Raw genomic sequence first — 26,882 nt, 5'->3', positions numbered from 1 at the left:
GTCACCCTGCGGGGGGAGGGACAGACTCATAGCTCCCTTCTGTCTGTGTCACTGTGTCACCCTGCGGGGGGAGGGACAGGCTCATAGCTCCCTTCTGCCTGTGTCACCCTGCGGGGGGAGGGACAGGCTCATAGCTCCCTTCTGTCTGTGTCACTGTGTCACCCTGCGGGGGGAGGGACAGACTCATAGCTCCCTTCTGTTTGTCACTGTGTCACCCTGCGGGGGGAGGGACAGACTCATAGCTCCCTTCTGTCTGTGTCACCCTGCGGGGGGAGGGACAGACTCATAGCTCCCTTCTGTCTGTGTCACTATGTCACCCTACAGGGGGAGGGACAGTCTCATAGCTCCCTTCTGTCTGTGTCACTGTGTCACCCTGCGGGGGGAGGGACAGACTAATAGCTCCCTTCTGTCTTTGTCACTGTGTCACCCTGCGGGGGGAGGGACAGTCTCATAGCTCCCTTCTGTCTGTGTCACTGTGTCACCCTGCAGGGGGAGGGACAGACTCATAGCTCCCTTCTGTCTGTGTCACTGTCACCCTGCGGGGGGAGGGACAGACTCATAGCTCCCTTCTGTCTGTGTCACTGTCACCCTGCGGGGGGAGGGACAGACTCATATCTCCCTTCTGCCTGTGTCACCCTGCGGGGGGAGGGACAGACTCATAGCTCCCTTCTGTCTGTGTCACTGTGTCACCCTGCGGGGGGAGGGACAGGCTCATAGCTCCCTTCTGTCTGTGTCACTGTGTCACCCTGCGGGGGAGGGACAGACTCATATCTCCCTTCTGTCTGTGTCACCCTGCGGGGGGAGGGACAGGCTCATAGCTCCCTTCTGTCTGTCACTGTGTCACCCTGCGGAGAGGGGGGGGACAGACTCATAGCTCCCTTCTGTCTGTGTCACTGTGTCACCCTGCGGGGGGTGGGACAGGCTCATAGCTCCCTTCTGTCTGTGTCACTGTGTCACCCTGCGGGGGGAGGGACAGACACATAGCTCCCTTCTGTCTGTGTCACTGTGTCACTCTGCGGGGGGAGGGACAGACTCATAGTTCCCTTCTGTCTGTGTCACTGTGTCACCCTGCGGGGGAGGGACAGTCTCATAGCTCCCTTCTGTCTGTGTCACTGTGTCACCCTGCGGGGGGAGGGACAGGCTCATAGCTCCCTTCTGTCTGTGTCACTGTGTCACCCTGCGGGGGAAGGGACAGACTCATAGCTCCCTTCTGTCTGTGTCACCCTGCGGGGGGAGGGACAGGCTCATAGTTCCCTTCTGTCTGTGTCACTGTGTCACCCTGTGGGGGGGGGGGGGAGGGACAGGCTCATAGCTCCCTTCTGTCTGTGTCACTGTGTCACCCTGTGGGGGGGGGGGGGGGACAGACTCATAGCTCCCTTCTGTCTGTGTCACTGTCACCCTTCGGGGGGAGGGACAGGCTCATAGCTCCCTTCTGTCTGTGTCACCATGTCACCCTGCGGGGGGAGGGACAGGCTCATAGTTCCTTTCTGTCTGTGTCACTGTGTCACCCTGCGGGGGGGGGGGGGAGGGACAGACTCATAGCTCCCTTCTGTCTGTGTCACTGTGTCACCCTGTGGGGGGGGGGGGACAGACTCATAGCTCCCTTCTGTCTGTGTCACTGTCACCCTTCGGGGGGAGGGACAGGCTCATAGCTCCCTTCTGTCTGTGTCACCATGTCACCTTGCGGGGGGGAGGGACAGACTCATAGCCCCCTTCTGTCTGTGTCACCCTGCGGGGGGAGGGACAGTCTCATAGCTCCCTTCTGTCTGTGTCACTGTGTCACCCTGCGGGGGGAGGGACAGTCTCATAGCTCCCTTCTGTCTGTCACTGTGTCACCCTGCGGGGGGAGGGACAGACTCATAGTTCCCTTCTGTCTGTGTCACTGTGTCACCCTGTGGGGGGGGGGGGACAGACTCATAGCTCCCTTCTGTCTGTGTCACTGTCACCCTTCGGGGGGAGGGACAGACTCATAGCTCCCTTCTGTCTGTGTCACTGTGTCACCCTGCGGGGGGAGGGACAGACTCATAGCACCCTTCTGTCTGTCACCGTGTCACCCTACGGGGGGAGGGACAGACTCATAGCCCCCTTCTGTCTGTGTCACCATGTCACCCTGCGGGGGGGAGGGACAGACTCATAGCCCCCTTCTGTCTGTGTCACCATGTCACCCTGCGGGGGGAGGGACAGACTCATAGCTCCCTTCTGTCTGTGTCACTGTGTCACCCTGCGGGGGGAGGGACAGGCTCATAGCACCCTTCTGTCTGTCACCGTGTCACCCTACGGGGGGAGGGACAGACTCATAGCACCCTTCTGTCTGTCACCGTGTCACCCTACGGGGGGAGGGACAGACTCATAGCCCCCTTTTGTCTGTGTCACCATGTCACCCTGCGGGGGGGAGGGACAGACTCATAGCCCCCTTCTGTCTGTGTCACCATGTCACCCTGCGGGGGGGAGGGACAGACTCATAGCTCCCTTCTGTCTGTGTCACTGTCACCCTTCGGGGGGAGGGACAGACTCATAGCTCCCTTCTGTCTGTGTCACTGTGTCACCCTGCGGGGGGAGGGACAGTCTCATAGCTCCATTCTGTCTGTGTCACTGTGTCACCCTGCGGGGGGAGGGACAGACTCATAGCTCCCTTCTGTCTGTGTCACTGTGTCACCCTGCGGGGGGACGGACAGACTCATAGCTCCCTTCTGTCTGTGTCACTGTCACCCTTCGGGGGGAGGGACAGGCTCATAGCTCCCTTCTGTCTGTGTCACTGTCACCCTTCGGGGGGAGGGACAGGCTCATAGCACCCTTCTGTCTGTCACTGTGTCACCCTACGGGGGGAGGGACAGACTCATAGCTCCCTTCTGTCTGTGTCACTGTGTCACCCTGCGGGGGGAGGGACAGGCTCATAGCTCCCTTCTGTCTGTGTCACTGTCACCCTTCGGGGGGAGGGACAGACTCATAGCTCCCTTCTGTCTGTGTCACTGTGTCACCCTGCGGGGGGAGGGACAGTCTCATAGCTCCATTCTGTCTGTGTCACTGTGTCACCCTGCGGGGGGAGGGACAGACTCATAGCTCCCTTCTGTCTGTGTCACTGTGTCACCCTGCGGGGGGACGGACAGACTCATAGCTCCCTTCTGTCTGTGTCACTGTCACCCTTCGGGGGGAGGGACAGGCTCATAGCTCCCTTCTGTCTGTGTCACTGTCACCCTTCGGGGGGAGGGACAGGCTCATAGCACCCTTCTGTCTGTCACTGTGTCACCCTACGGGGGGAGGGACAGACTCATAGCTCCCTTCTGTCTGTGTCACTGTGTCACCCTGCGGGGGGAGGGACAGGCTCATAGCTCCCTTCTGTCTGTGTCACTGTGTCACCCTGCGGGGGGAGGGACAGGCTCATAGCACCCTTCTGTCTGTCACTGTGTCACCCTACGGGGGGAGGGACAGACTCATAGCTCCCTTCTGTCTGTGTCACTGTGTCACCCTGCGGGGGGAGGGACAGGCTCATAGCTCCCTTCTGTCTGTGTCACTGTGTCACCCTGCGGGGGGAGGGACAGGCTCATAGCACCCTTCTGTCTGTCACCGTGTCACCCTGCGGGGGGAGGGACAGGCTCATAGCTCCCTTCTGTCTGTGTCACTGTGTCACCCTGCGGGGGAGGGACAGTCTCATAGCCCCCTTCTGTCTGTGTCACCATGTCACCCTGCGGGGGGGAGGGACAGTCTCATAGCCCCCTTCTGTCTGTGTCACCATGTCACCCTGCGGGGGAGGGACAGACTCATAGCTCCCTTCTGTCTGTGTCACTGTGTCACCCTGCGGGGGGAGGGACAGGCTCATAGCTCCCTTCTGTCTGTGTCACTGTGTCACCCTGCGGGGGGAGGGACAGTCTCATAGCTCCCTTCTGTCTGTCACTGTGTCACCCTGCGGGGGAGGGACAGGCTCATAGCTCCCTTCTGTCTGTGTCACTGTGTCACCCTGCGGGGGGAGGGACAGTCTCATAGCTCCCTTCTGTCTGTCACTGTGTCACCCTGCGGGGAGGGACAGTCTCATAGCCCCCTTCTGTCTGTGTCACCATGTCACCCTGCGGGGGAGGGACAGACTCATAGCTCCCTTCTGTCTGTGTCACTGTGTCACCCTGCGGGGGGAGGGACAGACTCATAGCTCCCTTCTGTCTGTGTCACTGTGTCACCCTGCGGGGGGACGGACAGACTCATAGCTCCCTTCTGTCTGTGTCACTGTCACCCTTCGGGGGGAGGGACAGGCTCATAGCTCCCTTCTGTCTGTGTCACTGTCACCCTTCGGGGGGAGGGACAGGCTCATAGCACCCTTCTGTCTGTCACTGTGTCACCCTACGGGGGGAGGGACAGACTCATAGCTCCCTTCTGTCTGTGTCACTGTGTCACCCTGCGGGGGGAGGGACAGGCTCATAGCTCCCTTCTGTCTGTGTCACTGTGTCACCCTGCGGGGGGAGGGACAGGCTCATAGCACCCTTCTGTCTGTCACTGTGTCACCCTACGGGGGGAGGGACAGACTCATAGCTCCCTTCTGTCTGTGTCACTGTGTCACCCTGCGGGGGGAGGGACAGGCTCATAGCTCCCTTCTGTCTGTGTCACTGTGTCACCCTGCGGGGGGAGGGACAGGCTCATAGCACCCTTCTGTCTGTCACCGTGTCACCCTGCGGGGGGAGGGACAGGCTCATAGCTCCCTTCTGTCTGTGTCACTGTGTCACCCTGCGGGGGAGGGACAGTCTCATAGCCCCCTTCTGTCTGTGTCACCATGTCACCCTGCGGGGGGGAGGGACAGTCTCATAGCCCCCTTCTGTCTGTGTCACCATGTCACCCTGCGGGGGAGGGACAGACTCATAGCTCCCTTCTGTCTGTGTCACTGTGTCACCCTGCGGGGGGAGGGACAGGCTCATAGCTCCCTTCTGTCTGTGTCACTGTGTCACCCTGCGGGGGGAGGGACAGTCTCATAGCTCCCTTCTGTCTGTCACTGTGTCACCCTGCGGGGGAGGGACAGGCTCATAGCTCCCTTCTGTCTGTGTCACTGTGTCACCCTGCGGGGGGAGGGACAGTCTCATAGCTCCCTTCTGTCTGTCACTGTGTCACCCTGCGGGGGAGGGACAGTCTCATAGCCCCCTTCTGTCTGTGTCACCATGTCACCCTGCGGGGGAGGGACAGACTCATAGCTCCCTTCTGTCTGTGTCACTGTGTCACCCTGCGGGGGGAGGGACAGACTCATAGCTCCCTTCTGTCTGTGTCACTGTGTCACCCTGCGGGGGGAGGGACACACTCATAGCTCCCTTCTGCCTGTGTCACTGTGTCACCCTGCGGGGGGGAGGGACAGACTCATAGCTCCCTTCTGTCTGTGTCACCGTGTCACCCTGCGGGGGGGAGGGACAGACTCATAGCTCCCTTCTGTCTGTGTCACCGTGTCACCCTGCGGGGGGGAGGGACATGCCTTCGCCTCTGACTTAACCCTTTCTTCCCCAGTGTGCACAGGGACGGACATGAAGCGCCTGTGCCCGTTCAGCCTGGAGAACCATTACCAGACGCTGAGATCCCTTTACCGCGGCTGCCAGGTCATCCAAGGCAACCTGGAAGTCACCTACCTGCCAGAGGGCGCCGACGTGTCCTTCCTGCAGGTAACGGGGGAGTATTAGTGTAACAATGTTAACCCTTTCACCTGGCTGGGGTATGTCACAGCAAGGCACTGATGCGGTCTCTCTCTCTCTGTCGCCCCCTGGCAGGACGTGGTGGAGGTGCAGGGCTATGTTTTAATAGCGGATAACCTGCTGAGTTTGCTGCCCCTGCAGGCGCTGCGCATTATCCGGGGTACGCAGCTGTATCAGGAGCGCTACGCGCTCGCCGTGCTCTCCAACTCGCAGCCCGGGGGGGCCGCGGGCCTGCGGGAGCTGCGCATGCGCAGCCTGACAGGTGAGGTCACTGTGCGTGCGTGTGTAATGTGTGAGGTCACTGTGCGTGTGTGTGTGTGTGTAATGTGAGGTCACTGTGCGTGTGTATAATGTGTGAGGTCACTGTGCGTGTGTATAATGTGTGAGGTCACTGTGCGTGTGTATAATGTGTGAGGTCACTGTGCGTGTGTGTAATGTGAGGTCACTGTGCGTGTGTGTGTGTAATGTGAGGTCACTGTGCGTGTGTATAATGTGTGAGGTCACTGTGCGTGTGTATAATGTGTGAGGTCACTGTGCGTGCGTATAATGTGTGAGGTCACTGTGCGTGCGTGTGTAATGTGTGAGGTCACTGTGCGTGTGTATAATGTGTGAGGTCACTGTGCGTGTGTATAATGTGTGAGGTCACTGTGCGTGTGTATAATGTGTGAGGTCACTGTGCGTGCGTATAATGTGTGAGGTCACTGTGCGTGTGTATAATGGGAGGTCACTGTGCGTGCGTGTGTATAATGTGTGAGGTCACTGTGCGTGTGTGTGTGTAATGTGAGGTCACTGTGTGCGTGTGTATAATGTGTGAGGTCACTGTGAGTGTGTATAATGTGTGAGGTCACTGTGCGTGTGTATAATGTGTGAGGTCACTGTGCGTGTGTATAATGTGTGAGGTCACTGTGCGTGTGTATAATGTGAGGTCACTGTGCGTGTGTGTAATGTGTGAGGTCACTGTGCGTGTGTATAATGTGTGAGGTCACTGTGCGTGTGTGTGTGTAATGTGAGGTCACTGTGCGTGTGTGTGTATAATGTGTGAGGTCACTGTGCGTGTGTATAATGTGTGAGGTCACTGTGCGTGTGTATAATGTGTGAGGTCACTGTGCGTGTGTATAATGTGTGAGGTCACTGTGTGTGTGTATAATGTGTGAGGTCACTGTGCGTGTGTATAATGTGAGGTCACTGTGCGTGTGTATAATGTGTGAGGTCACTGTGCGTGTGTGTGTGTAATGTGAGGTCACTGTGTGCGTGTGTATAATGTGTGAGGTCACTGTGTGTGTGTATAATGTGTGAGGTCACTGTGCGTGTGTATAATATGTGAGGTCACTGTGCGTGTGTATAATGTGTGAGGTCACTGTGCGTGTGTATAATGTGAGGTCACTGTGCGTGTGTATAATGTGTGAGGTCACTGTGCGTGTGTATAATGTGTGAGGTCACTGTGTGTGTGTATAATGTGTGAGGTCACTGTGCGTGTGTATAATGTGTGAGGTCACTGTGCGTGTGTGTGTGTAATGTGAGGTCACTGTGCGTGTGTATAATGTGTGAGGTCACTGTGCGTGTGTATAATGTGTGAGGTCACTGTGCGTGTGTATAATGTGTGAGGTCACTGTGCGTGTGTGTGTGTAATGTGTGAGGTCACTGTGCGTGTGTATAATGTGTGAGGTCACTGTGCGTGTGTATAATGTGAGGTCACTGTGCGTGCGTATAATGTGTGAGGTCACTGTGCGTGTGTATAATGTGTGAGGTCACTGTGCGTGTGTATAATGTGTGAGGTCACTGTGCGTGTGTGTATAATGTGAGGTCACTGTGCGTGTGTATAATGTGTGAGGTCACTGTGCGTGTGTATAATGCGTGAGGTCACTGTGCGTGTGTAGAATGTGTGAGGTCACTGTGCATGTGTGTGTGTAATGTGAGGTCACTGTGCGTGTGTATAATGTGTGAGGTCACTGTGCGTGTGTATAATGTGTGAGGTCACTGTGCGTGTGTATAATGTGTGAGGTCACTGTGCGTGTGTGTGTGTAATGTGAGGTCACTGTGCGCGTGTATAATGTGTGAGGTCACTGTGCGTGTGTATAATGTGTGAGGTCACTGTGCGTGTGTATAATGTGTGAGGTCACTGTGCGTGTGTATAATGTGTGAGGTCACTGTGCGTGTGTATAATGTGTGAGGTCACTGTGCGTGTGTATAATGTGTGAGGTCACTGTGCGTGTGTGTGTGTAATGTGAGGTCACTGTGTGTGTGTATAATGTGTGAGGTCACTGTGTGTGTGTATAATGTGTGAGGTCACTGAGCGTGTGTGTGTGTAATGTGAGGTCACTGTGTGTGTGTGTATAATGTGTGAGGTCACTGTGCGTGTGTATAATGTGTGAGGTCACTGTGCGTGTGTATAATGTGTGAGGTCACAGTGCGTGTGTATAATGTGTGAGGTCACTGTGTGTGTGTGTGTGTGTAATGTGAGGTCACTGTGTGTGTGTGTATAATGTGTGAGGTCACTGTGCGTGTGTATAATGTGTGAGGTCACTGTGCGTGTGTATAATGTGTGAGGTCACTGTGCGTGTGTATAATGTGTGAGGTCACTGTGTGTGTGTATAATGTGTGAGGTCACTGTGCGTGTGTATAATGTGTGACGTCACTGTGCGTGTGTATAATGTGTGAGGTCACTGTGCGTGTGTGTGTAATGTGAGGTCACTGCGTGTGTATAATGTGTGAGCTCACTGTGTGTGTGTGTAATGTGTGAGGTCACTGTGCGTGTGTATAATGTGTGAGGTCACTGTGCGTGTGTATAATGTGTGACGTCACTGTGCGTGTGTATAATGTGTGAGGTCACTGTGCGTGTGTGTGTAATGTGAGGTCACTGCGTGTGTATAATGTGTGAGCTCACTGTGTGTGTGTGTAATGTGTGAGGTCACTGTGTGTGTGTGTAATGTGTGAGCTCACTGGGCGTGTATATGCAACAGGTGAGGTCACTGTGCGTGTATATGCAACAGGTGAGGTCACTGTGCGTGTATATACAACAGGTGAGGTCACTGTGCGTGTATATACAACAGGTGAGGTCACTGTGTGTGTATATGCAACAGGTGAGGTCACTGTGTGTGTATATGCAACAGGTGAGGTCACTGTGTGTGTATATACAACAGGTGAGGTCACTGTGTGTGTATATGCAACAGGTGAGGTCACTGTGTGTGTATATGCAACAGGTGAGGTCACTGTGTGTGTATATGCAACAGGTGAGGTCACTGTGCGTGTATATGCAACAGGTGAGGTCACTGGGCGTGTATATGCAACAGGTGAGGTCACTGTGCGTGTATATACAACAGGTGAGGTCACTGTGCGTATCACACAGGGATGGGGGGGGGGGGGGCGGTTATAGGGGTGGTACTGACTGCGCCCGGCTCTTACCCTCCGCAGAGATCCTGAAGGGCGGGGTAATTATGGAGGATAACACCCAGCTCTGCTTCCACAAGACGCTCAAGTGGACGGACATCCTGAGCCAGGCCAACGGCCTCCGCAGGGACGTCGTGCTGCAGGACGGGAGCCGGCAGTGTGAGTACACAATGGGGGAGGGGGAGAGGGGGGTACCCTGCCCTAACCCGCGTCTGACGCGTTTCGCGGGGACAGAGAAACAAAGCCCCAAACGCAGAAAAATGGCACCCGTTTTTCAGCACAGGGACCGGCGCCAACATGCGGATTAACTCCACACCCGACGCCTCCCGCTCTCCGCGGACATCCCTCACCGCGGCGCAGACACCCCCCCCCCCGACGCGGCGTATATTACAGCGAGATGTTTGTTGCGTTTTGATAGACAGCGCACGCGGTGTTTCCTCCGCAGGTACTCCGTGCTCCCCCGTCTGCGGCTCTCTTCCGTCGGGGGCGGCGGGCGCGTGCTGGGGAGAGGGGGCGGACAACTGCCAGATCTGTGAGTCAGCTTCGTCATACTCTGCGGGGGGAGGGGGAGAGCGATACTCTGCGGGGGGGAGGGGGGGGAGCGATGCTCTGCGGGGCGAGGGGGGAGCAATGCTCTGCAGGGCTACGTGTGAGCGGTGCAGGGCTACGTGTGAGCGGTGCGATGCTCTGCAGGGCTAAGAGCGGTGCAGGGCTACGTGTGAGCGGTGCGATGCTCTGCAGGGCTACGTGTGAGTGGTGCGATGCTCTGCAGAGCTACGTGTGAGTGGTGCGATGCTCTGCAGGGTTAGGTGTGAGCGGTGCGATGCTCTGCAGGGCTACATGTGAGCGGTGCGATGCTCTGCAGGGCTATGTGTGCGCGGTGTGATGCTCTGCAGGGTTACGTGTGAGCCGGTGCAATGCTCTGCAGGGCTACGTGTAAGCGGTGCGATGCTCTGCAGGGCTAGGTGTGAGCGGTGCGATGCTCTGCCGGGTTAGGTGTGAGCGGTGCGATGCTCTGCAGGGTTAGGTGTGAGCGGTGCAATGCTCTGCAGGGCTATGTGTGAGCGGTGCGATGCTCTGCAGGGTTAGTTGTGAGCGGTGCGATGCTCTGCAGGGTTAGGTGTGAGCGGTGCGGTGCTCTGCAGGGCTAGGTGTGAGCGGTGCGATGCTCTGCAGGGCTACGTGTGAGCGGTGCGATGCTCTGCGGGGTTAGGTGTGAGCGGTGCGATGCTCTGCGGGGTTAGGTGTGAGCGGTGCGATGCTCTGCAGGGTTATGTGTGAGCGGTGCGATGCTCTGCAGGGCTACGTGTGAGCGGTGCGATGCTCTGCGGGGCTACGTGTGAGTGGTGCGATGCTCTGCAGGGCTACGTGTGAGCGGTGCGATGCTCTGCAGGGCTACGTGTGAGCGGTGCGATGCTCTGCAGGGCTACGTGTGAGCAGTGCGATGCTCTGCCGGGCTACGTGTGAGCGGTTCGATGCTCTGCAGGGCTACGTGTGCGTGGTGCGATGCTCTGCAGGGCTACGTGTGAGCGGTGCGATGCTCTGCAGGGTTAGGTGTGAGCGGTGCGATGCTCTGCAGGGTTAGGTGTGAGCGGTGCGATGCTCTGCAGGGTTAGGTGTGAGCGGTGCGATGCTCTGCGGGGCTACGTGTGAGCGGTGCGATGCTCTGCAGGGTTAGGTGTGAGCGGTGCGATGCTCTGCGGTGCGATGCTCTGCGGCCTCTGGCCTGACCCCTGCGCTGTGTCCCCGCGCAGTGACCAGCTCGATCTGTGACAGCGGCTGCCTGCGCTGCAAAGGGAAGCACTCAACGCATTGCTGCCACGAGCAGTGTGCCGCCGGCTGCACCGGGCCCAAGAACTCCGACTGCCTGGTGAGAACCCTGCGGGGGAGGGGGGGGGGACGCAGTGTGCCGCCGGCTGCACCGGGCCCAAGAACTCCGACTGCCTGGTGAGAACCCTGCGGGGGGGGGGGAGGGACGCAGTGTGCCGCCGGCTGCACCGGGCCCAAGAACTCCGACTGCCTGGTGAGAACCCTGCGGGGGAGGGACGTAGTGTCACCCTGGGGGGGGGGGGGGGAGGTACGCAGTGTCACCCTGCGGGGGGGGGGGGAGGGACGCAGTGTCACCCTGCGGGGGGGGGGGGAGGGACGCAGTGTCACCCTGCGGGGGGGGGGGAGGGACGCAGTGTGCCGCCGGCTGCACCGGGGCCCAAGAACTCCGACTGCCTGGTGAGAACCCTGCGGGGGAGGGACGCAGTGTCACCCCGGGGGGGGGGAGGGACGCAGTGTCATCCTGGGGGGGGGGGGAGGGGGAGGGAGGGACACAGTGTCACCCTGCGGGGGGGGGGGGGGGAGGGACGCAGTGTCACCCTGCGGGGGGGGGGGGGGGGGGAGGGACGCAGGGTCACCCTGCGGGGGGGGGGGGGGGACGCAGTGTGCCGCCGGCTGCACCGGGCCCAAGAACTCCGACTGCCTGGTGAGAACCCTGCGGGGGAGGGACGCAGTGTCACCCCGGGGGGGGGGGAGGGACGCAGTGTGCCGCCGGCTGCACCGGCCCAAGAACTCCGACTGCCTGGTGAGAACCCTGCGGGGGGAGGGACGCAGTGTCACCCCGGGGGGGGGGAGGGACGCAGTGTCATCCTGGGGGGGGGGGGGGAGGGGGAGGGGAGGGACACAGTGTCACCCTGCGGGGGGGGGGGGGGGAGGGACGCAGTGTCACCCTGCGGGGGGGGGGGGGGGGGGGGAGGGACGCAGTGTCACCCTGCGGGGGGGGGGAGGGACGCAGTGTGCCGCCGGCTGCACCGGGCCCAAGAACTCCGACTGCCTGGTGAGAACCCTGCGGGGGAGGGGGGGGGGAGGGACGCAGTGTCACCCTGCGGGGGGGGGGGGGGAGGGACGCAGTGTCACCCTGCGGGGGGGGGGAGGGACGCAGTGTCACCCTGCGGGGGGGGGGAGGGACGCAGTGTGCCGCCGGCTGCACCGGGCCCAAGAACTCCGACTGCCTGGTGAGAACCCTGCGGGGGAGGGACGTAGTGTCACCCTGGGGGGGGGGGGGGGAGGGACACAGTGTCACCCTGGGGGGGGGGGGGGGAAGGACGCAGTGTGCCGCCGGCTGCACCGGGCCCAAGAACTCCAACTGCCTGGTGAGAACCCTGCGGGGGAGGGACGCAGTGTCACCCTGGGGGGGGGGGGGGAGGGACGCAGTGTCACCCTGCGGGGGGGGAGGGACGCAGTGTCACCCTGGGGGGGGGGGGAGGGAGGGACGCAGTGTCACCCTGGGCGGGGGGGGAGGGACGCAGTGTCACCCTGCGGGGGGGGAGGGACGCAGTGTCACCCTGGGGGGGGGGGAGGGACGCAGTGTCACCCTGGGGGGGGGGGGGGAGGGACACAGTGTCACCCTGCGGGGGGGGGATGCAGTGTGCCGCCGGCTGCACCGGGCCCAAGAACTCCGACTGCCTGGTGAGAACCCTGCGGGGGAGGGGGGGGGAGGGACGCAGTGTCACCCTGCGGGGGGGGGGGGAGGGACGCAGTGTCACCCTGCGGGGGGGGAGGGACGCAGTGTGCCGCCGGCTGCACCGGGCCCAAGAACTCCGACTGCCTGGTGAGAACCCTGCGGGGGAGGGACGTAGTGTCACCCTGGGGGGGGGGGGGGAGGGACACAGTGTCACCCTGGGGGGGGGGGGGGAAGGACGCAGTGTGCCGCCGGCTGCACCGGGCCCAAGAACTCCAACTGCCTGGTGAGAACCCTGCGGGGGAGGGACGCAGTGTCACCCTGGGGGGGGGGGGGAGGGACGCAGTGTCACCCTGCGGGGGGGGGAGGGACGCAGTGTCACCCTGGGGGGGGGGGGAGGGAGGGACGCAGTGTCACCCTGGGCGGGGGGGGAGGGACGCAGTGTCACCCTGCGGGGGGGGAGGGACGCAGTGTCACCCTGGGGGGGGGGGGAGGGACGCAGTCTCACCCTGGGGGGGGGAGGGAGGGACACAGTGTCACCCTGCGGGGGGGGGGGGGGGGGACCCACGGGACACAGCATCACTGTCACCCTGCGGGGGGGGGGGGGAGGGACGCAGTGTGCTGCCGGCTGCACCGGGCCCAAGAACTCCGACTGCCTGGTGAGAACACTGCGGGGGTGGGACGGACGGGGCACTCTGTCACCCTGCGGGAGGGGGGGGACTCACGGGACACAGCATCACTGTCACCCTGCGGTGGGAGGTCCAGCTCCCCCTTCCCTTTGTGTCACCCTGTCACCCTGTCACCGCAGGCCTGCCGGCACTTTAACCACAGCGGGATGTGCGAGCTGCACTGCCCCCCGCTCTCCATCTACAACCCCGAGATCTTCGAGTCGGTTCCCAACAAAGACGGGCGGGTACTCCTTCGGCGCCAGCTGCGTCCGCACCTGCCCGTGTAAGTGGTTCGCCCCCGGCGCGGCCCCCGGGAGATAACAACACCCCGGGGACGGAAGCAAAACATATATGGGGGGGAGGGGGGTTACATGGCAGCAAAGGAAACGTACACAGTGACATGTGCTGGGTGTATAAGTAGCCAGCCCCTTGAGTCAGTGCTTGGTAGGAGCCCCTTAGGCAGCAATTACTGCTGTGAGTCTTTGAGACTCGCTCCCTACTCGTTTCGCACGGTACGAAGGGCGACATTTCTGCCCGTTGATCCACTCTTCACGCACGCGGCTGAGCGCTTTCTCTGTTGCACAGATAACTATCTGGCTACCGAGGTGGGCTCCTGCACCCTTGTCTGCCCCCAAAATAGCCAGGAGGTGACCACGGGAGGCGTGCAAAAGTGTGAAAAGTGCAATAAGCCGTGCAGTAAAGGTGAGCCGCTGTGCGACCGGGCCTGCTTGTCTCCTGGCGTTGCGGGGAGTCGCGTGGGGCGAGGCGTGAGCGTGAGTTCCAGGGGGCTGTGTGTGTGTGTGTGTGAGGGTCCCGCTGACCTTTGAACCTTCCCGTTGCAGTGTGTTATGGGTTGGGCATGGACTTCCTGAAGGCTGCCCGGGCCGTGAACGCCTCCATCATCCATCACTTCCAGGGCTGCACCAAAATCTTCGGGAACCTTGCGTTCCTCTCCGAATCCTTCCAACGGTGAGCGGTTCCTTCTTGCTCGCACTCCCCTCCCCCCTCACCAGCGTCTGCCCTTCCAGTGCCGCCCAACCCAAAAAGGAGGCGTGGGGGGGGGGGGGGGAGGTCGATCTGTGCCACATTCCCAGTCCGCAGACGGTGGGGAAAGCGGCAATAACCGGTTTCCCCGTGCCAGCGTCCGACCTCACGGTCTCTCCGTGGATTTTGTTTTTGTATCTCGCAGGAATCCCGCCAACGACAGCTTAAATCTAACCGCCGAGAGCCTGGAAGTCTTCCGGAGCTTAGAGGAAATCACAGGTACTGACGCCGCCCAGCGCGTGGCATGTTCCGTGGCTATAACCAGCTTCCCGCGGGCCTGGCTGCCACCGCAAGCAGCGTTTTGGCGATTGAGCAGACGCGCACGGAGTTGCGTGTGTTGCCTGGCGAGGGGACGCGGGGCATCGCGAGGCTGTTGTTTTTGGCGCGCTGGCGTTTCGGTCACGGCACCTCTCGCCTGTGTCGCAGGGTATTTTTACGTCGACGCGTGGCCGGCGGAGCTGAGCGATCTCGGGGTGTTCGAGAACCTGCGTGTGATCCGGGGGGCGCGTGCTTTACAAGTGAGTGGCTTCCCCCCGGCAACTTGGGGTTCCCGGGGTTTGGAGGCACCCCTCTTCCACATGTCTCTTTATGTCTCTCTTCCATCCATCAGCTTTCCCTTTCTATTGTCACTCTCCCTGTCCCCTCTGTACCCAAACCTTCATTGTATGTCTCCCACCCCTTTCTATTGTCACTCTCCCTGTCCCCTCTGCACCCAAACCTTCATTGTATGTCTCCCACCCCTATTGTCACTCTCCCTGTCCCTCTGCACCCAAACCTTCATCGTATGTCTCCCATCCCTATTGTCACTCTCCCTGTCCCTCTGCACCCAAACCTTCATCGTATGTCTCCCATCCCTTTCTATTGTCACTCTCCCTGTCCCCTCTGTACCCAAACCTTCATCGTATGTCTCCCATCCCTATTGTCACTCTCCCTGTCCCCTCTGTACCCAAACCTCCATCGTATGTCTCCCATCCCTATTGTCACTCTCCCTGTCCCCTCTGTACCCAAACCTTCATCGTATGTCTCCCATCCCTATTGTCACTCTCCCTGTCCCCTCTGCACCCAAACCTTTATCGGAATTACTCTCTCGCTCATTATGACGCCTCGTGGCGTCTCACACTTAAAAGTCTTCGAGTTTTTCCATTAAAATATATATATTATTTTGCTCGGTTTCTACTCGTTTCTACTTCGATATTCCAATGTTGACAAGTATTGCGCCTCCCCCTCCTTGACGCGCTCTTTCGATCTCCCCCTCCTTGACGCGCTCTTTCGATCTCCCCCTCCTTGACGCGCTCTTTCGATCTCCCCCTCCTTGACGCGCTCTTTCGATCTCCCCCTCCTTGACGCGCTCTTTCGATCTCCCCCTCCTTGACGCGCTCTTTCGATCTCCCCCTCCTTGACGCGCTCTTTCGATCTCCCCTCCTTGACGCGCTCTTTCGATCTCCCCCTCCTTGACGCGCTCTTTCGATCTCCCCCTCCTTGACGCGCTCTTTCGATCTCCCCCTCCTTGACGCGCTCTTTCGATCTCCCCCTCCTTGACGCGCTCTTTCGATCTCCCCCTCCTTGACGCGCTCTTGCGATCTCCCCCTCCTTGACGCGCTCTGCGATCTCCCCCTCCTTGACGCGCTCTTGCGATCTCCCCCTCCTTGACGCGCTCTTTCGATCTCCCCCTCCTTGACGCGCTCTTTCGATCTCCCCCTCCTTGACGCGCTCTTTCGATCTCCCCCTCCTTGACGCGCTCTTTCGATCTCCCCACCCCCCTCCCCCCCGTCCCTCCTTTCTTCCCTCCTAGCGGCGCCTATTCCGTGGTCCTCCACAACCTCTCCATCGCGTCCCTGGGCCTGCGCTCCCTGACGGAAATCAGCAGCGGCCTGGCGCTGATCCAGGCCAACCCAAACCTCTGCTTCCTGGGAAGCGTCCCGTGGCCCCGGATATTCCGGAACCGGAGGCAGACGGATCTCCTGACGGCGAACAGGGCTCCGGCCGCGTGCGGTACGTCTCAAATCTTACAAACCGAACGCGGGAGGCGGGGTTACGCGACGCGGGAGGCGGGGGTTGCGGGAGGCGGGGTTACACGACGGGAGGCGGGAGGCGGGGTTACACGACGTGACGCGGGAGGCGGGGTTACACGACGCGACGCGGGAGGCAGGGTTACACGACGGGAGGCGGGGTTACACGACGTGACGCGGGGGGGGAGGTGGGGTTACACGACGTGACGCGGGAGGCGGGGTTACACGACGTGACGCGGGAGGCGGGGGTTACACGACGTGACGCGGGAGGCGGGGTTACACGACGGGAGGCGGGGTTACACGACGCGGGAGGCGGGGGTTACACGACGTGACGCGGGAGGCGGAGGTTACACGACGTGACGCGGGAGGCGGGGTTACACGGCGTGACGCGGGAGGCGGGGTTACACGACGTGACGCGGGAGGCGGAGGTTACACGACGTGACGCGGGAGGCGGGGTTACACGACGTGACGCGGGGAGGCGGGGTTACACGACGGGAGGCGGGGTTACACGGCGTGACGCGGGAGGCGGGGGTTACACGACGACGCGGGAGGCGGGGGGGTTACACGACGCGGGAGGCGGGGGTTACACGACGTGACGCGGGAGGCGGGGTTACGTGACGCGGGAGGCGGGGTTACACGACGTGACGCGGGAGGCGGGGTTACACGAGGCGACGCGGGAGGCGGGGGTTACATGACGTGACGCGGGAGGCGGGGTTACACGGCGTGACGCGGGAGGCGGGGTTACACGAGGCGACGCGGGAGGCGGGGTTACACGACGGGAGGCGGGGTTACACGGCGTGACGCGGGAGGCGGGGTTACACGAGGCGACGCGGGAGGCGGGGTTACACGACGTGACGCGGGAGGCGGGGTTACACGGCGTGACGCGGGAGGCGGGGTTACACGACGCGACGTTGCCGGAATCGCGGGGGCCAGGCAGAGAGAGTGCAGCGTTTTGTCTCGTGTGTACCTCGCAGAGCGAGACGCGCAGGTTTGCTTCCGCCTCTGCGCTGGCGGGGAGTGCTGGGGCCCCGGGCCGTCGCAGTGCGTGCGATGCGATGGATTCCTGCGGGGGCACGATTGCGTGGAGTCTTGCAATGTCCTGGATGGGTGAGTCCGCCGGGGGGGTGTTGCGTTGTGGTCCGGGGGGGGGTGTTGCGTTGTGGTCCGGGAGGGGTGGGGGTGTTGCGTTGTGGTCCGGGAGGGGGTGGGGGTGTTGCGTTGTGGTCCGGGAGGGGTGGGGGTGTTGCGTTGTGGTCCGGGAGGGGGGGGGGTGTTGCGTTGTGGTCCAGGGGGGGGTGTTGCGTTGTGGTCCGGGGGGGTGTTGCATTGTGGTCCGTGGGGGGGGGGTGTTGCATTGTGGTCCGTGGGGGGGGGGGGTGTTGCATTGTGGTCCGGGGGGGGGGGTGTTGCATTGTGGTCCGGGAGGGGTGGGGGTGTTGCGTTGTGGTCCGGGGGGGGGGGGTGTTGCATTGTGGTCCGGGAGGGGTGGGGGTGTTGCCTTGTGGTCCGGGAGGGGTGGGGGTGTTGCGTTGTGGTCCGGGAGGGGTGGGGGGTGTTGCGTTGTGGTCCGGGGGGGGTGGGGGTGTTGCGTTGTGGTCCGGGAGGGGTGGGGGTGTTGCGTTGTGGTCCGGGAGGGGTGGGGGTGTTGCGTTGTGGTCCGGGGGGGGGGGTGGGGGTGTTGCGTTGTGGTCTGGGGGGGGTGTTGCGTTGTGGTCGGGGGGGGGTGTTGCATTGTGGTCCGGGGGGGGGTGGGGGGTGTTGCGTTGTGGTCTGGGGGGGGTGTTGCGTTGTGGTCGGGGGGGGGGGTGTTGCGTTGTGGTCCGGGGGGGGGGGTGGGGGTGTTGCGTTGTGGTCTGGGGGGGGGGTGTTGCGTTGTGGTCGGGGGGGGAGGGGGGTGTGGCGTTGTGGTCGGGGGGAGGGGTGTGGCGTTGTGGTCCGGGGGGGGGGGGTGTCTGAGTCAGTGGTGTTGTCGGCGAAGGTCGTTGCGAGAATGTGAGAAGGGGTCGGAGACGGGGGCGGTCCTCGTTTGCCGCGACGACCTCTTGTCCTTCTTGCGATACCGAGTTTTTGTCTCCGCAGCGAGCAGCGGGAACACGTCAATGGGACCGCGTGTGTGACGTGTCACCCCCAGTGCCTCCCCCAGAACGGAACCGAGACCTGCTCCGGCCCGGTGGGTAGAAACAGCGGGAAAATGAACGCATAAACGTATCACATAATGCGCCCGCATCACTAGTTTAGTGCTAAAGGATATATATATATATATATATTTGCGCTGCAATGCGTCGTTGGGCCCCTGGCAGTGAAAGGGTTACAAAGAGCCATGTTTTAGTTACCTACCTCATAATAGTTCCCCGAATTCGCAGGTCTGTAGACCCTCCATTGTTTGTTTTTTTGGGGGGGGGGGGGGGGGTCGGTTAGGGTCTTCTGTAAATTAACTCCCAGAATCCTTTTGCTCCCAGGACGCCGACCAGTGCGTGGCGTGCGCTCACCACAAGGACGGTGCGGCCTGCGTGGAGCGGTGCCCCAGCGGGGTGAAGGGAGATTACTTCGTGCCCATATGGAAGTACCCAGACAAGGGGGGCGTCTGCCAGTTCTGTCCCGTCAACTGCTCGCACTCGTAAGAGAGTCGCCCTCGCGTCGCCTTGCCCTCTAACCAGGGGCGTGGCTACGGCCCGCGCTCTCGGGGGGGGCCCGCTCGCTAGGGTTACTGATCTGCCGACCGCGCACGCATGTGAGGAGCGCTTGCCAACCGTGTTTGGCGTTTTTTGCCGGTCGCGCATGCGGGATCGGAGCCCGCCGGTCGCACATGCGCGTGACCAGCCGGCTAGTGCATGCGCGGCCACCGCAATACAAACCATTTTGCCCCGGGGGGAGGGGGGGGGGGCGGCAATGTCTTGCTACGCCACTGCCTCTAACGTGCCCCTCCTTGCCCAGCCTGAGGGTTACCGGCGGCGGCGGCGGCAGAGACAATATCCCGGTAACGCCACACACTCCCTCCTGTAATCAGTGTCCCGGTGTGTAAGGCCTTGGTCGGAATTGGCGCACTATTGCCCGCGCGTCGTACGCCTAAAAGCAGCCGAGACCCGGCGGCCCTTGCATGAAAGGGGGAGGGAGAGTGGAGGTCACGCGTTCCTGGTGGGTGAGAGCGCAGCGCTGACGCTCTCTTTCTATGTGGCAGGTGCACTCTGCAGGACGAGAACGGCTGCCCCCTGGAACAGAAGAGCAGGTAAGTGGTTTCCGTGGGGGGAGGGGTCTCTGGGGCGCGCTGGTCCATCAGCGCTGTGTCTGTCTCCCCCGAGCGTGGGGTCCAGCCCGGGAGTCCCCCGCGCGTTCCTCGCTGACCTCCCGTCCCTCCGCAGCCAGACATCCACGGTGGTGGCGGTGGTGGGCAGCGTGCTGCTGCTGATGGTCATCACGCTGAGCGTCGTGCTGCTGTTCCGGCGCAAGAAGGCAGCTGGAGAAGAAATACACCATGCGGCGCCTCCTGCAGGAGAACGAGGTGCGTGCGGCGGGGGGGGGGGGGGGGGGGGGAGAGGGCACCAAGGCAATCCCGAGCTCCCTGTGTATGGGACCGGGGGGGGGGGTGCCAAGGCAATCCCGAGCTCTCCTTCTCACGTCTGTCCCCCCCCCCCTTCCATGTGTCCAGCTGGTAGAGCCGCTGACCCCCAGCGGGGCCCTCCCCAACCAGGCCCAGATGCGGATCCTCAAAGAGACGGAGCTCAAGAAAATGAAGATTTTGGGGTCTGGCGCCTTTGGGACGGTGTACAAGGTGAGGTGAAGCCCCCCCCACCCTCCCCCCTCCCCCAATCCTGAGGGTCCTAACCAATCCCCCCAATCCCCCCCCACCACCCGCTGACCCGGGGTGACATTACGTTCCTCAAACAACCCCCTTCTTGGGCGGGTGGGCCGTCTGTCCACCCCACCTCTTTAATGACCTTGGGCCGTCTGTCCACCCCACCTCTTTAATGACCTTGGGCCGTCTGTCCACCCCACCTCTCTAATGACCTTGAGCCGTCTGTCCACACTACCTCTTTAATGACCTGAGCCGTCTGTCCACCCCACCGTTTTAATGACCTTGAGCCGTCTGTCCACCCCACCTCTTTAATGACCTTGGGCCGTCTGTCCACCCCCACCTCTCTAATGACCTTGAGCCGTCTGTCCACACTACCTCTTTAATGACCTTGAGCCGTCTGTCCACCCCACCGTTTTAATGACCTTGAGCCGTCTGTCCACCCCACCTCTTTAATGACCTTGGGCCGTCTGTCCACCCCACCTCTCTAATGACCTTGAGCCGTCTGTCCACACTACCTCTTTAATGACCTTGGTCCGTCTGTCCACCCCACCTCTTTAATGACCTTGGGCCGTCTGTCCACCCCACCTCTTTAATGACCTTGGTCCGTCTGTCCACCCCACCTCTTTAATGACCTTGGTCCGTCTGTCCACCCCACCTCTCTAATGACCTTGGTCCGTCTGTCCACCCCACCCGTTCCCATGACCCTCGGCGGCCCGCGCTCACCCTCGGCGGCCCGCGCTCACCCTCGGCGGCCCGCGCTCACCCTCGGCGGCCCGCGCTCACCCTCGGCGGCCCGCGCTCACCCTCGGCGGCCCGCGCTCACCCTCGGCGGCCCGCGCTCACCCTCGGCGACCCCCTTTTTCCGATTTTCAGGGCATCTGGATCCCCGACGGAGAAAACATCAAAATCCCGGTGGCCATCAAGGTTTTGCGGGAGAACACGTCGCCCAAAGCCAACAAAGAGATCCTGGACGTACGTACCGGTGCCTTCGCCCCAAATTACCGCCCCGCCGGCCGTCCGGGCGGGGAGCAGCACTGTCATTACTTAGTCACCATAACTGCATGTGGTGGGGAGGCGGGGAGGGAATCTTCCGGCAAGAGGGCCGGCGGGCACCTGGTGTAGTTCCGGTGAAGTAATTGCCTTGCGCTGGCGCCCCCTGCAGGAGGCGTACGTGATGGCCGGCGTGGGCAGTCCCTACGTGTGCCGCCTGCTGGGGATCTGCCTCACGTCCACGGTGCAGTTGGTCACCCAGCTGATGCCGTACGGCTGCCTGCTGGACTACGTGCGGGAGAACAAGGACCGCATCGCGTCCAAAGACCTGCTCAACTGGTGTGTGCAGATAGCCAAGGTGAGGAGGGGGAGGAGAGGAGGGGGGAGGAGAGGAGGGGGGAGAGAGGAGGGAGAGGGGGAGGGAGAGAGAGGAGGAGGAGAGGAGGGAGAGAGGAGGGAGGAGGAGGAGGAGAGAGAGGAGGGAGAGAGGAGGAGGAGGGAGGAGGAGGAGGGAGGAGGGAGGAGGAGGGAGAGAGGAGGGGGAGAGGAGGGAGAGAGGAGGGAGAGAGGAGGGAGAGAGGAGGAGGGAGAGAGGAGGGAGAGAGGAGGGAGAGAGGAGGGGGAGAGGAGGAGGAGGGAGGAGGAGGAGGGAGGGAGAGAGGAGGAGGGAGGGAGGAGAGAGGTGGGAGGGAGAGAGGAGGGGGAGAGGAGGAGGGGGAGGAGAGGGGAGAGAGGAGGAGGGGGAGGGGGAGAGGGGGAGGGGGAGAGGAGGAGGGCGAGGGAGAGAGGAGGAGGGCGAGAGAGAGAGGAGGAGGGGAGGGGGAGGGAGAGGGAGAGAGGAGGAGGGAGAGATGAGGAGGGGAGAGGAGGAGGAGGGAGAGGAGGGGGAGGAGGGAGAAGGAGGAGGGAGAGAGGAGGAGGAGGAGGGAGAGAGGGAGGGGGAGGGAGAGAGGAGGAGGAAGGGGGAGGGAGAGAGGAGGGGGAGGGGAGAGTGGAGGAGGGAGAGGAGGAAGGATGGAGGGGGAGGGAGAGGAGGGGATGGAGAGAGGAGGAGGAGGGAGGAGGAGAGGAGGGAGGAGGGAGAGAGGAGGAGGGAGAGAGGAGGAGGAGGGGAGGGAGAGAGGGGGAGAGAGGGAGAGAGAGAGGAGGAGGAGGAGGAGTCGGCATAAGGAGGGAGAGAAGAGGAGGAGGAGCTCACGTTAGCACATGCTGTGCGTATATGTTATAAGGTAGACCTCTATATGACAGCATGGTGAAGCACTTCAGTATAACACCAAATCATGGTTATCAATGCAGCCCTCGGTATAACACCCAACCACAGAGGTAACAATGCAGCCCTCGGTATAACACCCAACCACAGAGGTAACAATGCAGCCCTCGGTATAACACCCAACCACAGAGGTAACCATGCGGCCCTAACACTATGCTACAGCTATATCACAACTACCATATAGGACGACAGTCACACAGATAGAAGGGACGTATGGCTCCTACGTATGGCTCCTACGTGCGGCTCCTACGTATGGCTCCTACGTGCGGCTCCTACGTGCGGCTCCTACGTGCGGCTCCTACGTGCGGCTCCTACGTATGGCTCCTACGTATGGCTCCTCGTGCGGCTCCTACGTATGGCTCCTACGTGCGGCTCCTACGTGCGGCTCCTACGTGCGGCTCCTACGTGCGGGCTCCTACGTATGGCTCGCCTACGTATGGCTCCTACGTGCGCTCCTACGTATGCTCCTACGTGCGGCTCCTACGTCGGCTCCTACGTATGGCCTCCTACGTGCGGCTCCTACGTGCGGCGTCCCGTGCGGGGCGTGCGTTGATCTGCGTGTATTACAGGGGATGACCTACCTAGAGGAGGTTCGGCTGGTGCATAGAGACCTGGCCGCACGGAACGTTCTGGTAAAGAACCCGACACACGTGAAGATCACGGACTTCGGGCTGGCCAGGCTGCTGGACGTGGACGAGACGGAGTACCACGCCGACGGTGGGAAGGTGAGCGCCAGAGACGTGGCTCAGTCCCACCCTCGTGCAGACCCCTCCTTCCTACGCATCTCCCCGCGCTCCCTTTCCCGTCTCCGTGACGAGGCGGCAATAACACAGACCGGTCCTCCTCGCACGGACAGAAGATGTTCCTCTGACCAGGGGTCAAGTCGTAAGAGCAGAGGCGGAGCCGGGCCGGTCTCGGCTGCAGAACGCGGCGGGCGCCGGAGGGCTCTCTCACGTGATTGGAGTGAGCTCCACTTGTGGGCAACCAGAGAGAGAGAGAGAGAGCAGGGAACCAGAGAGAGAGAGAGAGAGCAGGGAACCAGAGAGAGAGAGGAGCAGGGAACCAGAGAGAGAGAGAGCAGGGAACCAGAGAGAGAGAGAGAGAGCAGGGAACCAGAGAGAGAGAGAGAGCAGGGGAACCAGAGAGAGAGAGAGAGAGCAGGGAACCAGAGAGAGAGAGAGAGCAGGGAACCAGAGAGAGAGAGAGAGAGCAGGGAACCAGGAGAGAGAGAGAGAGAGCAGGAACCAGAGAGAGAGAGAGAGAGAGGGGTCTTAATCGTGGAAAAGCGGCCTCTCTGCTTGGGAAGGTCTCATTCACCGTCAGGCGGTATTACAAGTTGGAGGGCAGTCTCATGCATTGGGAGGCGGGTCTTACCATTTGGAGGCAGTCTCATGCATTGGGAGGCGGTCCTTACCATGTGGAGGGGCAGTCTCATGCATTGGAGGCGGTCTGGCCATTTGGAGGGCAGTCTCATGCATTGGGAGGCGGTCTGACCATTTGGAGGGCAGTCTCATGCATTGGGAGGCGTTCTTACCATTTGGAGGGCAGTCTCATGCATTGGGAGGCGGTCTGACCATTTGGAGGGCACTCTCATGCATTGGGAGGCGGTCTTACCATTTGGAGGGCAGTCTCATGCATTGGGAGGCTGTCTTACCATTTGGAGGGCAGTCTCATGCATTGGGAGGCTGTCTTACCATGTGGAGGGCGGTCTCATGCATTGGGAGGCGGTCTTACCATTTGGAGGGCACTCTCATGCATTGGGAGGCGGTCTTACCATTTGGAGGGCACTCTCATGCAGTGGAGGCGGTCTGAATACTTTGGAGGGCCGTCTCATGCATGGGAGGCGGTCTGACCATTTGGAGGGCAGTCTCATGCATTGGGAGGCGGTCTGACCATTTGGAGGGCAGTCTCATGCATTGGGAGGCGGTCTGACCATTTGGAGGGCAGTCTCATGCATTGGGAGGCGGTCTTATCATTTGGAGGGCAGTCTCATGCATTGGGAGGCGGTCTGACCATTTGGAGGGCAGTCTCATGCATTGGGAGACATCAATAGCATCGTAGACATTGCCGGGGTTTGTGGGACCCAGATCTTGAACATCTCCCCGATTTGATGGTTCCTGGACCTTCTCTGCATCTCACCGCCTGCCCCCTTCTCCCCTCCCCAGGTCCCCATTAAGTGGATGGCGTTAGAGTCTATTTTGCACAGGCGGTTCACTCATCAGAGCGACGTTTGGAGCTACGGTGAGTAGGGAGTGTGGGGGGGTAAAGGATTCACATTGGGTAAGAGTGTTTATTTGTTCGGCATCTCACCCCCACCCCCTTCCGACGCCGTCCCCCCCTCCCCCCCCCAGGTGTAACGGTTTGGGAGCTGATGACCTCGGGGCGAACCTTACGATGGATCCCTGCCCGTGAGATCCCTGACCTGCTGGAGAAGGGGGAGAGGCTGCCCCAGCCCCCGATCTGCACCATAGATGTATACATGATCATGGTGAAATGTAAGTGGGGGCAGGGAGAGGGTGGGAGAGGCAATTCTGGGTAGACGGTTCGAGGAAGGGTAGCTAGTACTCTTCTTATTGGGCTATTCTCCTCGTCATGCTGTATTCAGCCATCTTTTTCCGTTCTTCCGTTCGCGACGTTCCATAACTTATGGTCTTCACACCTCATCATCTTTCTTTAGCTACGCTCTTCCTGTCTCCTTTCCCTCCTCTCGTCATCTTTCTCTTTCCTTCTCCCTCTCCTCCATTTCTCTCTTCGTGACTCTACTCCCTGTCCCCCTCTCCCTCCTTCTATCTCCCCATCTTCTCTCACTTCTCACTTGTCCTACCATTCCTCTCCAGCTCTTGTGTGTTCTCTCCCCCTTCTCTCTCTTAGTCACTCTCTCCCCCCCCCCCTCTCTCTCTCTTAGTCACTCTCCCCCCTCTCTCTCTCTTAGTCACTCTCCCCCCTCTCTCACTCTCTCTCTTAGTCACTCTCCCCCCCTCTCACTCTCTTAGTAATTCTCCCCCCCTCTCTCTCTCTCTTAGTCACTCTCCCCCCTCTCTCACTCTCTCTCTTAGTCACTCTCCCCCCCCCTCTCTCTCTTAGTCACTCTCCCATCCTCTCTCTCTCTCTCTCTTAGTCACTCTCCCCCTCTCTCCCTGTAGGCTGGATGATAGACTCGGAATGCGGCCCAAATTTCGGGAACTGGTCAACGAGTTCACCCGCATGGCTCGAGATCCCACGCGCTTCGTGGTCATTGAGGTACGGGAAGCCACCTTGGACGGGCGGATGTCCAGCCCCTTCTTTAGCTGGACTAGGAGAGACGCGGGGTCTAGTAATTTCACTTGGTATCAGCTCTGGGGGGCCAGCTCTTCTTCCCCCCCTCATGGAGCCTCATTATAATGCCCCTGCCCTAGAGGACATTGCTCCACTAGAGACCTTGGCTGAACCCTTCTCTCCCGCAGGATGAGGAGCTCATGGCCCAAGCGAGCCCCTTGACCAGCCAGTTTTACAGCGCTCTGCTGCAGGAAGTCGGCAATGGATGATCTGGTGGACGCGGAGGAGTATCTGGTCCCTCACCAGGGGATTCTTCGGGTCCGAGGAGACCACGGCGGGGCACCAAAGCCGCATCTCATCCACGCGGGTAGGGTACCAGCCTGGACTCTCCCCCTCCCACCTCTCCTCTCTGTTTGTAGGCTTTAGTCTACCCCGGTTATTAGAGGGAAAACAATGAACGTGATGGTAACTCTACATATCACTGCAGCGTCCTGAGTCCACGGTGTGCACTTAGGAGAGTATTCCTACGATGTTAGCTGATAGGGGGTCCATGTTAAAATGGACAAGAAGTAAAAGGTGACACACGGTGAGAGCTCGTTTGTATGTCATCACCCAGAACCCCTGGCTGCAGGGACGCATTGTATGCTGGGTAATAATGGGGGAGGGGCAGGGTGGCAGAGCTGTTTTGAGACGTGTGAATGTGGTCACACTGTGTTTTTTTTTCAAATTTGCTAGGCTTATATATATATATATATATATACACACACACACACGTGGTCCTCGCCGTCTGTCAGTCCGTTATCCGTCGAACGGATTATCCGGCGCCAGATAACGCGTTCCGCGGAATGCATTATCCGACGTCGGAACGGATTATCCGACGCTCCCTGCCGTGGATTAACATTGGACCCGCAATCCCACGGCGGTTTGCGGGACGGATTCTGTCCGGAGAACCAAGTAACCAAGGACCGCATGTAAAAATATATATATATATACACAATAGATTTGCAATACTTGCTCCAACTCATGGTGACGTCATTAACACATCAGTACTGGCCTGATGTCCTAATGTTATGAAGCACGCTAAGAACCGCGCAGTCTGCCCACCACTCAACGCGTTTCACCTCCCTTCACCGGGCCGCCGCCGTGCCCCGGCTGCGATTGATTCTCTTCTCCCTCCGCAGAGTATCGCAGAGACGCAGATAGACCAGGCTTTCCCGGAGGACGCTCACGCCGCCGACTCCATGCTGGCCCGGACCCTGTCGCAGAGGTCGGGGGGCAGCGGCTCCGACGCGTTCAGCGGAGGGGGAGTACGTGTTCGAGCCGCCCCTCCCCAGAGAGAGCAGGGAGAACAGCCTCCTGCAGAG

The 26,882-nt window shown here is 60.7% G+C and overlaps 2 protein-coding genes across 2 annotated transcripts in view; both read left to right on the top strand.

The window, feature by feature from the left end:
- The window catches only part of ERBB2 (erb-b2 receptor tyrosine kinase 2), an 87,307-nt gene extending 68,476 nt beyond the window's left edge, over positions 1-18,831 (top strand). The window contains 16 exon segments of the mRNA XM_075580146.1: positions 5,473-5,624; positions 5,730-5,916; positions 9,066-9,200; positions 9,487-9,573; positions 10,796-10,911; positions 13,298-13,402; positions 13,404-13,440; positions 13,743-13,859; positions 14,000-14,126; positions 14,347-14,420; positions 14,628-14,701; positions 14,703-14,719; positions 15,994-16,193; positions 17,185-17,317; positions 18,290-18,380; positions 18,670-18,831. Coding sequence (XP_075436261.1) covers positions 5,473-5,624; positions 5,730-5,916; positions 9,066-9,200; positions 9,487-9,573; positions 10,796-10,911; positions 13,298-13,402; positions 13,404-13,440; positions 13,743-13,859; positions 14,000-14,126; positions 14,347-14,420; positions 14,628-14,701; positions 14,703-14,719; positions 15,994-16,193; positions 17,185-17,317; positions 18,290-18,380; positions 18,670-18,831 — 1,814 coding nt within the window.
- A 557-nt stretch (positions 18,832-19,388) lies between these two features.
- LOC142473206 (receptor tyrosine-protein kinase erbB-2-like) overlaps positions 19,389-26,882 on the top strand; it is a 9,609-nt gene continuing 2,115 nt past the window's right edge. Inside the window, 13 exon segments of the mRNA XM_075580409.1 lie at positions 19,389-19,436; positions 19,570-19,709; positions 19,857-19,979; positions 20,877-20,975; positions 21,166-21,351; positions 22,833-22,988; positions 24,429-24,504; positions 24,615-24,758; positions 25,407-25,427; positions 25,430-25,503; positions 25,707-25,772; positions 25,774-25,890; positions 26,700-26,825. Coding sequence (XP_075436524.1) covers positions 19,683-19,709; positions 19,857-19,979; positions 20,877-20,975; positions 21,166-21,351; positions 22,833-22,988; positions 24,429-24,504; positions 24,615-24,758; positions 25,407-25,427; positions 25,430-25,503; positions 25,707-25,772; positions 25,774-25,890; positions 26,700-26,825 — 1,215 coding nt within the window. The 5' untranslated portion in view covers positions 19,389-19,436; positions 19,570-19,682.

The sequence above is a fragment of the Ascaphus truei genome, chromosome 23 (assembly GCF_040206685.1).
Source record: "Ascaphus truei isolate aAscTru1 chromosome 23, aAscTru1.hap1, whole genome shotgun sequence".
NCBI classification, from domain to species: domain Eukaryota; kingdom Metazoa; phylum Chordata; class Amphibia; order Anura; family Ascaphidae; genus Ascaphus; species Ascaphus truei.
Note: the sequence above shows the minus strand (reverse complement) of the source record. Positions and strands in the feature narration are given on the sequence as shown.